At 42.1% G+C, this 16,566-nt stretch overlaps 2 protein-coding genes across 2 annotated transcripts in view; both read right to left on the bottom strand.

Annotated features, from left to right (window-relative positions):
• cfap299 (cilia and flagella associated protein 299) overlaps nucleotides 1-5,190 on the bottom strand; it is a gene marked incomplete at both ends in the record, with an annotated part of 33,573 nt that extends 28,383 nt beyond the window's left edge. The window contains 3 exons of the mRNA XM_080499916.1: nucleotides 1,196-1,230; nucleotides 3,988-4,100; nucleotides 5,130-5,190. Of these exons, the coding sequence (XP_080356042.1) occupies nucleotides 1,196-1,230; nucleotides 3,988-4,100; nucleotides 5,130-5,190 (209 nt within the window). The remainder of the gene's footprint in view (nucleotides 1-1,195; nucleotides 1,231-3,987; nucleotides 4,101-5,129) is intronic.
• Nucleotides 5,191-5,720: 530 nt separating this feature from the next.
• fgf5 (fibroblast growth factor 5) lies at nucleotides 5,721-16,231 on the bottom strand (the record flags this gene model as incomplete). Its single annotated transcript, XM_080499915.1, has 3 exons — nucleotides 5,721-6,095; nucleotides 14,674-14,777; nucleotides 16,012-16,231. The coding sequence occupies 3 exons, from the start codon at nucleotides 16,229-16,231 to the stop codon at nucleotides 5,721-5,723; spliced, it is 699 nt and encodes a 232-aa protein (XP_080356041.1).
• Between the last annotated feature and the right edge of the window lie 335 nt (nucleotides 16,232-16,566).

Raw genomic sequence — 16,566 nt, 5'->3', positions numbered from 1 at the left:
TGCAGTTACACCAGCTGCTGGTTAGGGGGCGCTGTGGCCTGAAACAAACACCGGCCAATTCTGCATCGGCATAAATTACGAGCGAAATCGGCTTCCGCACAACATCTCAGATCAGCTGTTTTTGTTTACGTTCCCATGGTAACAGTGAGACGGTTGAAGACTCGCTCAGAAGATGCAGGACCGGAGGACGAGCCACGGAATTCATAAAGAAGAATCGAAAAGGAAATGCACGGCTGTAGTTTTAAGGGCCGTGACGCGATATCGACTTCCTTTTGTTGCCGTGGCAACCACAGGATATAACCCCAGTTTGTTGAGAAAGCTCAATGAATGAAGGTCAAAATGAAAAAAGAAAAAAAAGTACATGAGCTGAATGGATTTATGACCAAAATTTTTTTTATTGTTCATTGTTCTGTTAAACTCACTTCAAAATAAAGAAATTAATTAATTAATTAATTAATCCTTTCCAGTCATGTGACAGGTCAAGTGTACATGCATATATCCAGATACATAAACCCTTATTGATATATTGATAATATTAAACAATACATCCGTATTTTATGAAAAAAAAAATATTTTCACACAAAACAAATAATCTACATATTTACTGTCAACACACACACACACACACACACACATGTTTTATAATCCTACCCCCTTCTCCAATATTCAACACTAATAATCTTATATATATAAATCTTCCTGTATTGAAAATATTGTTTAGTATATTAAAATGTACGGTAAGAATGTCCAATAATGTCAAAGACATAGTAAATATGTATTCCACTATACACACACACATACACTAGTATTATAACGTCATTATTCCGACTGTTTACGTTACTGCAGTTGTTGTCATGGCGACTGGATGATGAAAACCGTAGACTGATACCTTTCTGTACATCATTTGGTAAAGGGCCTCCAAGAAAGATTGAAAACTTTTACTTTCAAAATGTTCATTTAAACTTCTGTTTCTGCACTGAGACGAACATTTAAAAATGCTCCACGTCGCTCCCGTCAATTTTTGCATCTTCATTTCCATTTTGACTTCCAGAGACTACTTGAATTGGCAAAATATGTCAGAAGAGCCTCTGGTGTGAAGGTGAAGCGTCGACTCACAGTGGCGGCGCTCTGTTGAAGAAGGCCCGGCGGCCCGCCGCCTTCGCCTCCTCAGATTCCGTCCTGCTGAGGACTGAGCCTCGCTGGTCGTCCTCCATCTGCAAGATCCCGGCTCTGCAAGACACCAGGAACCCAGAAGAGTCAGTATGAGGACAGAACCGCGACTGTCAGGCCGGATATTTACCGTAAAGTACCGTGATCGCCAGGGTTGGGGAGGTTACTTGAAAACTGTCGTCCGTTACAATTACAGGTTTCTTGTCAAAAAAATTTAATCAGTAACTTACTCCAAGTACTAAAAAACAAAACAAAAACAAAAACAAAAACGAATCAGAGTACTTTTAGTTACTTTTGGATTACTTCACCAGCAGACATTAAAAAAAATAAAGACAAGAAAGAATAGAAAGTGTGTTCTGCTCAGTGTTTTGACACGTCTTATACACAAACTGCACTGATCAGTCGATCAGGTGTCGGACACTGATTTTTTTTTTTTTTTACAGAATCAAAATCAAAATACAAATAAAGCTTTTAATTTCTGTTCAAGAAAATGTGCCCATCTTTTCCAAAACTCTCTCTCGTCTCGTTTCCTGGTTGGTTTTAATGTTGTTGTTTTTTTCCCCTGGACTAAATATGAATGTTTGATGAGAGACTGTATCACTGGTTGATAATAACTGAACAACCTGCTAGTAACTCAGTCAACCAGCAGACTTAAACAAAATAAAAAATAAAAAAGTAATGGCACGTGTCGCCCCAATTAACCCCCGAAACACAAGATCCTCTAAACATATTGTCTTCCTCCCATCAGCACCAGTACTGGTATTGGCAGGTTACTGACAGGTGATGAGTTAACTAAACTAGTTGACAGAGTCCAAGTGTGGTTCAGTGAAAGTTTTATCATACCGGGAAGAGTCGCAATGCCAGCTGCTGTTTCTGCGCATGCGCGTATCTCTCCGCCTGCCTCCCGCTCGTCCACTTGTAAACAAATATGGCGGACGCGTCGCGGTACGACTCACCGTCCGTGTTCTACATTTATCGTCCATATCAGTAGTTTTTACACTCGAGACTCACCCCTGGTAGCATCCGACGCTTGGTTCTCTCCATTTTCTTCACGTTAATAGCGTTTTCTTCTCCGCAAACGTCCGTGTGGTTTCATGACAAAATCAAGGAACAGCGCCCTCGCATGGCCGGGCAGACTAACTACATCGACGTGTCTGCTGCTGCAGTGTAAATACACTTATTATTCAAGTTTTTTTTTAAACATTGTCACTTGAAACGTCGTCCCGTACCTTTCACAGGTACAAGACAAAGACATTCCGGAGCATCACCCTGGGTGTCGACTTAACAAAACAAATGTGTAAAAAAAAAAAATCAACAAGAACAAACGTATGTGAAACGTTAGACTGTATAAAAACTCCTGATGTAGGAAAAGCACAAACGACAAAACGTGACCTATATTCTACATTACAGTAGCAGAACCCCAAGATCCTCAAACACAAAATAAAGATGTTGTTGCTCTCAAATCCGTGTCAGCACATTGTTGTGACCCGTGTGTTTGGTTTGTTTTGGTTTGTTTGTTTGTTTGTTTGTTTGCAGCTACACACCAGAACGCATCAACACAACTTTGTTCCTCAAGCGAGGAGTCGTTTCGTCTCGTCAGGCTGAAAGGTGAGTCCAGCAGCTCTTTATCAACTCACATGTTCTTCCTCTTTTGTGGATTCAGGTGTTCAAACAAACCGCCAGCTGCTGCGCAAGTCTGCCACCTGCTGGACGGATGTGGAACTGTTCATTTCACATGAGACGGGTGAATCTCAGAAATACAGTCAGAGAGACTTAAAGTCATATATATATATATTTTAGAATTATATGGTCATTTTCTGGGAATTTATATCTTCTTTTCTATAACGTAAAATAATAATCACAGACATTTTAATAGTTGAAGGCCCCGACTGTGTTTTTTTTTTTCTTTTCTAGATATTATTTCTGAATTTCAAATGAATGAGCCGTGTTTTGGCCACAGGAACAAGAAAAACTACATTCTGGCCGTACATGACGTCATAAAAAAAAGCCATTTTCAAGATGAGAATAATAATGCCACGTGTTGTTATCAAATTAAATCTTATTTTCTGTTGTTCTTACTGATAAATCCAACAGAACAATAATTTACACATTGAGTAATTTAGACGGAGAAAGGACGTCCCCGTCTTTACTACCAGAAGTATTAAGTATAGATTAATGTAGAACATCATTATACAACAGGGGAAAAGACCACAAACTTCACAGACAATAAAGAATTTCTCCAGTAAAATGTCTCATGTTTCCCTCCCGTACGGAATAAAATGCTCTGTTTTGCATCTATTTAACAGTCATAGATTGACTTTTCCCTTCACAACCTCATTTTAAATGCAGTGATTGACTCCAGCCTGAACAGGATGTGTGTCATATATACAAAAATAGATGGATGGAAAATAGACGATCTGAATTTAGTGAATTTAATGTGATTATGTTCTAAAAGGAAACGACAAAAATAGGATTTAATTTGGGGTTTTTTTTAAAATGAAAATCTCATTTGTATTAAAAGTTGCCTATGAGCGCCCCCTGCAGTGCATCTCAGAAACACTACAAGTCAGAAGTATAATAAAAAAACACCACAAATCACTTGATTCACATTGAACTGACACATTATTCACTCGCACTATAATTCTACACAATAACACTGAAATGGAGCCTCAATCAACATTATATAATAAGTTATTATAAAGATATCGTGATGTGTTATACTATGTGACACTTTGTAGGGGTTAAAAATGAAAAAAAAAGAACATTAAAAGTGCTAAATGAGAGAAAGAATCAACAGTAAGAATGGATGTGACTCACTTTTAAATAGAATGAATCCTGAGGAGCGACTTTAGAATCCAGATATTCTTCATAGACTTCAAATTGTGTGGAAACGACCCACTGAAAAACGCTCGTGTGTTTGTTTACGGTTGCTATGGCAACCGAGTCACGTGTTCCCCGCCATAGACAGGCACACGACTGAAGAAAAGATCAAAATAATTAAAGTTTCAGAGGATTGTGTGTCTTTGAAAGATAATCAATGCTGATGTGTTTCTCTTTGTGACTGCCATATTATGGAATGGACTTAAAATTGTTTTAAAAACAGGTAAAATAATCAATGATTACAATGAAAAACTTCAGTTATGTTTTGAAAAACTTCAGTTATGTTTTGTTTACCGTAGTTTTTTTCTTCTATCACTGGTTTCCTGGGTAACTTGATGGGGTTTTTTTTTTTTTTAAATGGAAAAGCAAAAATAGGGCTTGGCTTTACCTTTTACCCATTTCAGCTACAGAAAGGGTAAAAAATGAAAAAACAAAACATGTGTGTGAACTTTAAAGCACAACAAACTGAAAGCACAAAACAATTTTTTTGCACTGAAGCTGTAATTGAAATAAATCATTCATTTATTCAAATCAAGCTTTCTTGTGGTGAAACTTTCTAGATTATTTTGTCATCGTTTCATTGAATATCTGTCGACTCGGTCTTGTTCTGAGATCTAAGAGAGACAAAGAAACCAGGTCAGTGTGTCACAGTCAAACCTGTATAACAGTGTTTTTCAACCTTTTTTGAGCCGAGGCACACTTTTTTCTTTGGAAAAATCTGGAGTCACACCTCCACCACCCGAAAATGTTAAAATGTGAAACTCTGTAGCCTCGATTAACAATATAAAGTCTTTCTCATCAAAGTTTTATCAACAGCAATCCAGTAAATACAGAAACAAAGTCCTTTTTTTAATAGTGACTCCCTCAGTGTGAAACCTGGACCTGATGGATGAAGAGCTGAGATCCTGGTTTTCAAAAACTTCTCCATCACTGTCACTGACACAGTACTTTGATACAAGATGGTAGCAGGAGGTGGAGATGAACCACACTGACGTCTGTCACTTTACATTTCACCGGCAAAGTTCTGTGCTGCCCTCTACTGGTGAAGAGTATTTATACATAATTACTCTGCAACACACTGTCGGCTGTGAGTTCCAGATGTCTGGTCCGCCATTGTTGTTGTTGTTGCTGCTGAGTCATCGTGCATCTTGTCCGTCCACACGTCAACGTTTAAAAAAAAAAAATCTATCCACTCCGGAACCCGTTTTCCAGCTCCTAAATCGCGGCGCCGTGTGGATGATCCCCCCCCCCATGTGGTTACATGAAAAGGCGTCGTCGTGGGAACACAACCAAAGACGCACTTTGTGTCTTTAGCTGTAGGAGCGCTAACAAGGCTAACAAGGCTAACAGACAGCAGCTTTCTTTACGTTTTACTAAATGAGGCGCCACACAGTAGCCAAAAAGCATTTAAAGTACCTTTAATATAAAGTATACAATGTCAAGAAAATACAAAAAATGTAAAAAAAAAAAATATATAATAATAATTTACACGTACATAAAACGGACACCGTTCTGCGGGGAAACGACAAAGGGAAGCTCGGTGACCGTACCTGATGGTCCTGTGAGGTGCGCGGCACCGCGGCCACGCCCGGAAGCGTCCAAAGTGTCCGTGACGCTCGTCCTCGTATCAAAATAAGAGCATGAATTAAAAGTCCACGCGCCCCGGGCCTCTATCCCAGCCTGTACTTGGGCCAGTACTTCACCTGCCTGGTCCTCGGCGGGACGTTGGCGTTGGACGGAGGCGGTCTGGAAGCGGCGGCGGCGGCGATGGTCGCCGCGGGTTTTCGCCGCTCGCCCCGGTTTTTCTCGGCGATGGTGAAGCCGCTCTCGTTGGCGTGGCGCGAACCGACCCGCGGCAGGAAGTGAGTGGAGGCGTGCTGCGACTTGACCCGCGGGCTGGAGCCCATTTTGGCTTTGCCCTTCTTGTTGAGCGCCACAAACCACTGGCGGCCGGTCCGCGAGTTCCCGTGGAGCACCGACGCGTACGTGTTGTAGCTGTTCTCCTGGAAGCGTTCCCTGAACTTACAGTCGTCGGTAAAGATGTCCTGCAACAACAACAACAAAAAAAAAAAGAAGAAGAAGAGGGGAAGATGGAGAATTAACATTTGAAAAGTTTGGTCTTTTTTTCTTTTTTCTTTACGTAGTTGAATTTACAATTTACAGATTTGATAAATGTGTTAAAACCTAAAGTTACAAATCATCTTTCATTTTAACCCGACATTTCTCCGCGTCCTGGACAATATTGTAGTAGAAAAGTAATGTGGAAGAGCCATTTGATAACACTGGTGGTGAGAGAGAGTGAGAGAGAGAGGAAGAGAAATAGAGAGGGAGAGGAAGAGAGAGTGAGTGAGAGAGTGAGAGAGACCGAGTGAGACAGATAGAGGGAGAGTGAGCAAGAGAGAGAGGAAGACAGAGTGAGTGAGAGAGCGATAGAGGAAGAGAGAGTGAGCGAGAGAGGGAGAGAGAGAGGAGAGAGTGAGAGTGAGAGAGACCGAGGGAGAGTGAGTGAGCGAGAGAGGAAGAGAGAGCGAGAGGAAGAGAGTGAGTTAGAGAGGAAGAGAGAGTGAGAGGAAGAGGAAGAGAGAGTGAGTGAGACAGGGAGAGAGAGGAAGAGAGTGAGTGAGAGAGAGGAAGAGAGTGAGCGAGACAGACCGAGTGAGAGAGGGAGAGAGAGAGAGAGAGAGAGAGAGGAAGACAGAGTGAGTGAGAGAGAGAGATAGAGAGAGAGGAAGAGAGCACGAGTGAGAGAGGGAGAGAGAGAGTGAGAGGAACAGAGTGAGAGCAAGAAAGGAGGAGAGAGAGAGAGAGCGAGCAGGAAAGGAGGAGAGAGAGAAAGAGAGAGAGTGAGCGAGCGAGCACAGATTGTATTGTGTTCCGTTCTCCTCAGTATTGACTTCTCCTGTCCTGCTGGACGATTGAACACTGAAACACAGAAATCGTCCTCCTGCTTCCAGCCTCAGCTGGTCTGCATGCAGAGTGACGTCCCACACCGCCCCCTGCTGGCCAGGAGGGGATCGGTGCACCTACAGTGACGAAGACTCAGTTCAGAGTTCAAACGTGACTGACGAGGAGCAGATTGACTCCATAAACGTGTTTCTCAGGTGAAGAGAAGACGACGTTTCATTCCAACTACATCTCAGCCTCACGTCAAGTCACATTTCTCTCCGTCTCATCAAAACGTCTGTCCTTCTGGTCGTGACGGCGAAACTTCTCAATGATCTCTGCTCTGAAAGCTCATATAATGTATTCGCTCGTTTCGTGTTTAAAAATATCTCCTTGTGGGAAACTCTGACATGCAGCGAGCGACCCCCCCCCCCCCCCCCCCCCCCAAGTCATTCTTAAATAAAACAAACTGTTCTGCTTCGAGTGCAGCGCAGCAGAAAATGATGCTGTTACAGCGTTTGGTAAACATGGCAGTCAGCGGGGAGCTCCGCCTCCACCACTTGTACTGAAACCTCTCGCTCCTTGTTCACGGCGAGCCGAGGGGCCGAGGGGCCCAGGGGCCGAGGGGCCGAGGGGCCGAGGGGCCGTGGAGACGTGAGCAGATGTGGAACCGCCAAGCGCCAGAACCAGTCGGCCCAATGGGGCGACTGCAGCGAACGACTCCTCCGACGTCAGCAGACAATCGCAAACAAATACCTGGTCAGAGACGATTCACACACAGTGATCATATAGAGAAGACTTTCAACCTGCCGGGACCTGGGATTGAATTTCAACAGCAGAATTCATTGTAATAATAATAATAATAATAATAATAATAATAATAATAATAAAAATGAAACAATTAAAAATAAAATAAAATAATAATAATAATAATAGCAATAATAATAACAAAAATAATAGTAATACTAAATAAGTATAAAAATGCATTAATAATAATAGTAATAATAAAAATAAAATAATTATAATAGTAATAATAATAAAAAAATAATAGTAATAATAAAGTATAAAAATGTATTAATAATAATAGTAATATTAATAACAAAAATAAATCATTATAATAGTAATAATAATAATAAAAAAATTATAGTAATAATAATGATAATAAAACAATTATATAATAGTAATAATAAAAAAAATAAAAAATAAAAATCAAATAATAAAAATGTAATAATAATAGTAATCATAATAATAATAATAATAATAACAATAATAATAATAATAGCTGGAGGAAGTGTCTGGGGCGAGGGAAGTCTGGGCAACTCTGCTCGGACTGCTGCCTCCACGCACCGGCCCCAGATAAGCAGAAGAAAATGGATGGATGAATAATAATAATAATAATTATTATAATAGTAATAATAGTAAAAATAATAGTAATAATAAAAAGAAAATAATAATAGTAATAATAAAAACAATAATAGTAATAATAATAATAACAATAATAATTCTTTGGCTGACCTTTCCCATGGTCCTCAAGCACCCTGTAATTTCTGTGTTACATAAAAGTGTACTTCCCAAACATGTCAGAAATACACACAAAACATGACTGAATTCCCACCAGACCTCTTTAAACAAAATTACACAAATCTGAAAATCTGGTCTAATGTGGTCGAGGCATGAACAAATAATCTGGGAAATCTGCTCTTAAGCATTCTAACAAATAAAATAAAGGTTGAACGGATTCAATATTGTTCGTTGGGCAAAGTTTACATCTTAACTCAAATGTTGTGACGTGAGTACGTAGTACAGAAAACCGACAAACAGATGAAAATGTCTGTGCATCACAAGTCATTAACGACGCGCATGAGTTCACTGTAAATGGATATTGTGTGGGAACAATTAATAATCGCACAAGACTAAGAGATAAAACCTGTTGGGACTTTAGAAGCTCTTTACAATCTTTGAAATAAAGTCGGCGATAATCGACTAAGAAGGCCGACCATCGATTCTCTGAATGTGAATTACAAAAAAAAAAAGGCTCTTTATGCCATAAAATGAATGAAAACCCTGCGGCTCTCTGTGCTGGAGGCAGTGAGAAAACATCAGGCTGGGATTCTTTCAATGTTTGTGGAAAAATTTCACTCAAAAGGGAAAAAATGTAAACGGTCAACATCTGCCAAGTATTTTACTTGTCATTAACCTCCAGCTCTGCATCAGATAAAATATGATTTATCCTCCAGCTAAACGTCGTTAATACATCAAGTATGCAGTCGAATCATTTCAGGAAGTTACAAAACAAAACAAAAAATCCAACGAATTCCACCGTCGATGTGAAACCCGGAGTCGTGGATCCACTCTTGTTTGCGGAGGCGCGTTCATCTGGTGCCTGTTTGCTGATGATGACATGCGACGTGCATCTGTCTTCATTATTCTGCAAATAAAACCCCCGCGGCGGAAAACATCCCGTTTGTAAATTGCCCGCGACACAAACACACACACACACACACACACACACTGGAGGAGCTCCTGGAAGTCGCCCAGCACTGCGGCACGAGGCCTGAGCCGGCTAAAGCCCTCCGAGTTTACTCTCACGGCGCAGCTGGAGACACAGATTTCACTTTCAGCTACACAAACATGGCCGCTCGCGAGAACAAGAGTGACTCCAACTGACGAGCAAGGCAGCGCCGTCGTACCGCCGAGCGAAATGTGTGGAGGTGTGGTGAAGACGGGAAACGCTTTGTGATTTATAGGTGAATAGAACCTGGTCTGGTGTCTCTCTATCTATTAATATACCTACTAATATCATATATCTATATCTACATCTATCTATCTATCTAGCTATTAATATACCTACTAATATCATATATCTATATCTACATCTATCTATCTATCTAGCTATTAATATAAATACTAATATCATATATCTATATCTACATCTATCTATCTATTATATACCTACTAATATCATATATCTATATCTATCTATCTATCTAGCTATTAATATAAATACTAATATCATATATCTATATCTACATCTATCTATCTATCTATATATCTATCTATTAATATACCTACTAATATCATATATCTATATCTGTCTATCTATCTATCTATCTATCAATATAACAACTAATATCATATATCTATATCTGGCTATCTGTCTGTCTATCTATCTACCAACTAATATTATATATCTATCTCTATATCTATATCTGGCTATCTATCTATCTATCAATATACCAACTAATATCATATATCTATATCTATCTATTATCTATCTATCGATATACCAACTAATATCATATATCTATCTATCTATCAATATACCAACTAATATCATATATCTATATCTGGCTATCTGTCTGTCTATCTATCTACCAACTAATATCATATATCTATCTCTGTCTATCTATCTATCTATTGTTATTTTGTTCTGACACATTAAATCAACGTAATCCTAATATCATAATGTAACTTCATTAACGTCAAAACCGAACCTGACGACTCATTCGATCCAGAGAAACGCTGATAGAAGCAGGATGAGATAGAGCTACACTCGGTAGAGCGCAAACCGTCCCCGACACCACATTGGCTCGCGTGCTAGCTCTTAGCTCATATCGACGCTAACTCGCTAGGTCAGGTCGCTACATCACTTTGTGAAACACTGAGCAAGGCAACAACGCTGATCTCCTTTGATCTCCTCCATGGGGTGCCTCTCTCATCCGCTTTCTAGTCTTTTGGGGATTATTTGGAAACAGTTAGCCGCTAACATCCCAAAATCTAATCTATTGGTCCTTGGATGATGACAAATCGTCCCTGGAAATTTCAGGCAATTGCGGTGAATAGTTTTTGCGAAACGTTGGTAAAATATACACACACACGTGCAGACAAAGACATAACTTTCTCGTCCAACTTTTGTTAGCCAAGGAAACGGCGTGGCGTTGGAACGAGGCGACGCTCAGACGTTCCCGAAGGACTCGCAACGAAGACGTCTCAGACCTCCGCTTGAGCTAAAACAAGACAAACGTTTTACAATCATGGCTGCTTGAATAAAAAACAGACCACGAAAGAAACAAAGTCAGGCTGAAAACTCGGCACATTTGAGAAGCGATCATTGGTTTTTGCGGAGCTCTGTCACGTTCGTCCTTCCAGCCAAAGCAGTTTTGAGCTGTTTTGCAATGTGCTCTTGACCTTGACGAGATATCGGCGCGGAACCGGCGACTCCAAGTGACGGTCAACGCGAGTCTCTTTGTGGACGAGCCGCGGCTAAGAAGTTCCTTTGAGGGGAAACGAGTCGCATCCGTCCGCTAGCAAACAACGGCGGCGGGAGCCGAGGGACGTAAATCTCCTCCGAACGGAGCCGACACACTCGGCGGCTCCCGGATCAGAGCCGGTCTTTATTCACCACAGTGACTCTGGGTTTAATGTTATCAGACATCCCAGACAGGCTTTAATCTGCCGCCTCCAAACCACACATGCTAGCAGGGGAGCCGCTCGCCGTCCGGACTGCCGCTCGTCACTCCTCCACTTCACTGCAGCGGCCGTGTTTCACTTCGCTGTGTGTTTGAGGGAAAACAACAACGAAAACGACAACGAAACACTCTGAGATTAGAGCAGTGTGTCACCAAACAGTGACGTCAGAGTTTTGGATTATGTCAAGCAGCATAGACACAAAGTCTATAAGTTATCTAATTTATTTATTCATAGTTTAGATAATTTTTTTTTACATTTGTTGTTTCTTGTTATGTAGGTCCTGCTCCATGGAAATAATACCAGCGGAATAATGAAGGGACGGCAAACTCAGAAGGTGAGTCTACGAGCAGTATTTATTATTAGTATTGTTGTTGTTGTTGTTGTTGTTTTTAATAATAATGTATTTATAAATAAACTAATTTCTTAGAATCCATTCTGAATAGGTTTCATTGCTATAATGATAATAATAATAATAATAATAATTATTATTATTATTATTATTATTGTTACTCTTATTATTTATAAGAAAATAATAATAGATGGAAATTACAGGCAAAAATTACAGGCAAGAAAACACTAAAGTCCAAGGCGGCGAAAAAGAGAGAACATATATAAGAAAAATAAATCTATGGAATATAAAAACAAGTCAAAACAAAAGCGTCAATTTAAAGCAAGTCGATAGAAGTGGGGTTTTTAGAAGCAGACCTTGTCTCCTTAGGTTCCAGATTCCAGGGGTCCTGGCGGAGAACTCACGGCCCCCATTAAGATTTAAACTTTAACTTTGAGACGACCAGAAGGAGATCCACCCCTGGAGCAGCGAGCCGGCTTGTATCAGTAATGTAACTTGGGGAAGCTTTAAAAGTAAAGGGCAAAATCTTAAAATTAATTCTAAAACGGACAGCGATCAAATGGGGGGAAGCCGGGATAGGAGCGATGCATCGTCGTCCGTTAAAACCAGTAAGAAGCCTTCATATACTTGGTTGATCCCAGTGAGGAAACCCGTCGTCTGCAAATCCAGTCCGGTTTATTTTTAAAAAGTGAAAGAACAGTTGAACCGTGAGCCTCAGTCTGCTTCACCGCAGGTGATTCTGGTTTACCGGTAAGTTCCACGAGCGGAAAGAAACTGGGTTTGAAAAAAAAAAAGGGTAAAAATATCTGCTGTGGTGGGAAAGGTGGCAGATTTCATTTTCATTTATTTGTTTATTTGGCCGAGACAAGCAGGTTGCTGTAAATAAGCCGGATTTAGCTCAAGGCTGCTGATCCTCCGTTGTCCCACACATGAAACCACACAAGGTTACAAACATATAAACACAATATCATGAAACAAAGACAAGGATGAACCATAAAACAACCATAAAGTGCTATTAGAGCCTGACATGCAGCAGGAAAAGGACCTGGCCCTGATCACAAGAAGGTTATGTCTTTGTCTGCATGTATTTTTTACTTATTGGTTTGTACGTCTGTATTTTACCAGCTTTTCGCAAAAATTACTCAACCAAATTGTATAAAAATTCCAGGGATGATTTGTCATCATCCAAGAAGCAAACTGTTGCATTTTGCGACGTTAACATTTAACCATTTCCAAACGAATCCCCCGAAAGACTGCAAAGTAATGTCCCATACAAAGCGGATGAGAGAGGCGCCTCATGGATGACATAAAAGGAGATCAGCGTCTGTTGCCATGGAGACGCTCCCTGCTCAGCGTTTCTCACAGGGATGTAGCTACCTGAGCTACCTAGTTAGCACCGCTATGAGCTAACGGCTGTCATGCTCGCGATGCTAACTCGGTTCACAAGTTTGGTTGTTCGGCCAATGAATGTGCTTTCTGGGTCTCTTAATGCTCCACTCAAAAAGTGTGTGTTGGACAGTGTGTGTTGGGTAGTGTGTGTTGGGTAGTGTGTGTTGGGTAGTGTGTGTTGGACAGTGTGTGTTGGGTAGTGTGTGTTGGACAGTGTGTGTTGGACAGTGTGTGTTGGAAAGTGTGTTGGACAGTGTGTGTTGGACAGTGTGTGTTGGACAGTGTGTATTGGACAGTGTGTTGGACAGTGTGTGTTGGACAGTGCATGTTGGACAGTGTGTGTTGGACAGTGTGTGTTGGACAGTGCGTGTTGGACAGTGTGTGTTGGACAGTGCGTGTTGGGTAGTGTATGTTGGACAGTGTGAGTTGGACAGTGTCTTGGACAGTGTGTGTTGGACAGTGTATGTTGGACAGTATGTGTTGGACAGTGTGTGTTGGACAGGATGTTGGACAGTGTGTTGGACAGTGTATGTTGGACAGTGCATGTTGGACAGTGTGTGTTGGACAGTGTGTGTTGGACAGTGTATTGGACAATGTGTGTTGGACAGTGTGTGTTGGACAGTGTATTGGACAATGTGTTGGACAGTATGTGTTGGACAGTATGTGTTGGACAATATGTTGGACAGTGTGTTTGACAGTGCGTGTTGGACAGTGTGTGTTGGACAGTGCGTGTTGGACAGTGTATGTTGGACAGTGTGAGTTGGACAGTGTATGTTGGACAGTATGTGTTGGACAGTGTGTGTTGGACAGTATGTTGGACAGTGTGTTGGACAGTGTATGTTGGACAGTGCATGTTGGACAGTGTGTGTTGGACAGTGTGTGTTGGACAGTGTATTGGACAATGTGTTGGACAGTGTGTGTTGGACAGTGTGTGTTGGACAATGTGTTGGACAGTGTGTTGGGTAGTGTGTGTTGGACAGTGTGTGTTGGACAATGTGTTGGACAGTGTGTTTGACAGTGTGTGTTGGACAGTATGTGTTGGACAGTGTGTTGGACAGTATGTGTTGGACAGTGTGTGTTGGACAATGTGTTGGACAGTGTGTTTGACAGTGTGTGTTGGACAGTGTGTGTTGGGTAGTGTGTGTTGGACAGTGTGTTGGACAGTGTGTGTTGGACAGTGTGAGTTGGACAGTGTGTTGGACAGTGCATGTTGGGCAGTGTGTGTTGGACAATGTGTTGGACAATGTGTTGGACAGTGTGTGTTGGACAGTGTATTGGACAATGTGTGTTGGACAGTGTATTGGACAGTGTATTGGACAATATGTTGGACAGTGTGTGTTGGGCAGTGTGTTGGACAGTGTGTTGGACAGTGTGTGTTGGACAATGTGTTGGACAGTGTGTGTTGGACAGTGTGTTGGACAGTGTGTGTTGGACAGTGTATTGGACAATGTGTTGGACAGTGCGTGTTGGGCAGTGTATTGGACAATATGTTGGACACCCTGAGTGGAGACATGCGTGGCGGCGGTTCTTACGGTGGCGTGGAGACGTCCTCTTTTATTCATGGCTAAAAACCTGTTACTGTGGACGCCCTTGATCCCGATGACCCCCTGAGAGATGGCAAACAGCTGGAGGACACCTGAGAACACACACACACACACACACACACACACACACACACACACACACACACACACACACACACACACACACACACACACACACACACACACACACACACACACACACACACAGAGTAAGATCATTGAATTTGCTCTGTGGTTAAAGTTCCACAGGAACGTTTCAAGAACCTTGAGGGGAAAGGGGGCGGGGCTAACCTTTGACCCAGACCTGTCAAATTAGTTTGATGGAAGGTGTCTTCTTTAACTCTCTGGCGATGACGTCAATGTAACCTGACACCTCCTCTGAAACGTGCTCCTTCAGGGTCAGCTCCGTTTTTTTTTTATTTTTTTTAGAACGACTCTTTTCTGAACTGAGAACAGCTGAAATCATTATTTACAGAAGCTGCGAGACGCGAAGTTGACAAATGACTTCGGTTACACAAACTTCACGTCCGTGTGTTTTGCCAGTGTTCCTTTTAAAAGCACAATAAAATATGATATCAGAACATTTAGCTTCCATTGAACCTCGGTTAAGGTCTCAAGTCGTGTTGATTCACTGGTAAACGTCACAAGATGAATGAAAACAAACAAACAAACAAAAAAAAACCTTCAACAACATACCAAAGGAAAAGCTACAAAACCAGACTTGAATCAGTATTAAAAAATAATAATAATTCTAAGATTCTATCTTTATTTTCAGGGTTTTGATTTCAATTGAGATTATTTTTCATTTTAAATCTCAAAATTCTGACTTTATTTGGAGAATGTATTTACATTTTAGAATATATATGAATTTATTATATATAGAAAAAAAGAGAAAAAAATCTCTGAAAGAAAAGTTGAGGATTAAAAAAAAAGTAATAATAATAATAATTAAAGAAAATAATAATAATTAGTTTCTTTTGGCCTTGGTCGTAGCGTAAAGTAAGTTATTTCTCCCGAAACTCTTACAAACGATGACGTCGCGCTCCTCACACGTCCCGCCGTCCCGCTGCTGCACCTGCTACGTCTGTCAACACTTCACCTGCCGCCACTTTAACTTTATCACGTCTTAAGTTTGTGCGCGAGCTTCTCCTCCACTGCGGGTCCTCACCGTCGTTAAAGCGACGCGCGTGCAGGATGCGCCGGTCCCCCCCCCCCGCGGCTGTGCGCTTATCTATAATGCAGGAGTTGCGCTCGCTCCGTGAACCGTGCGGGAAAAAAAAAAGTGCGCGGCAGGGGGGTGGGGGGTGGAGGGGGGGAGAGACTCACTCAGCCGGCTGGGCTCGTGGCTGCCGTTCACGCGGCCGTCCGGGTGGAGCTGCAGGTGGAAGCCGATCCCGACCCGGCAGTACAGCCTGCAGGTCCTGCGTCCAGAAGTTGCGCCCTCCGCCTCCCAGCGCAGGCGCTCCGGGGAGACGCGCCGCGCCGCCGCCGCCGCCGCCGCCGCGGCGCAAACCAGGTGAGCCAAGGTCAGCAGGTAAACGTTCATTCTTCCACAGCAGGAGGCATTCGCTAGGCCACGGGCATTTTGCTGTCGCCTTTCACGTCCGGCAACTGGAAAAAAACAAAAAACCCGGCGGTGCGCTCCGCGGGCATTACGCCCGGCTGCACGAGCTTGGAACGGCTCAGCTCGCGCGCGGAGATATTTATAACGCCAATGATCTCACGACTCGACGCATGCCTCAGCACTACTTTCATCCAGATATTGTCGCCGAGGTTGAGTCGCCGCTCCGCGCGCCGGGCGAGAGGAAGGGAGCGCGAGGGAAACGCCACTGGCGGCGCACGTTTCCACCGGGAAGCGTCCGCGCCAAGACGCGCGACGCG

The sequence above is a fragment of the Blennius ocellaris genome, assembly GCF_963422515.1.
Source record: "Blennius ocellaris genome assembly, chromosome: 7".
NCBI lineage: Eukaryota > Metazoa > Chordata > Actinopteri > Blenniiformes > Blenniidae > Blennius > Blennius ocellaris.
Note: the sequence above shows the minus strand (reverse complement) of the source record. Positions and strands in the feature narration are given on the sequence as shown.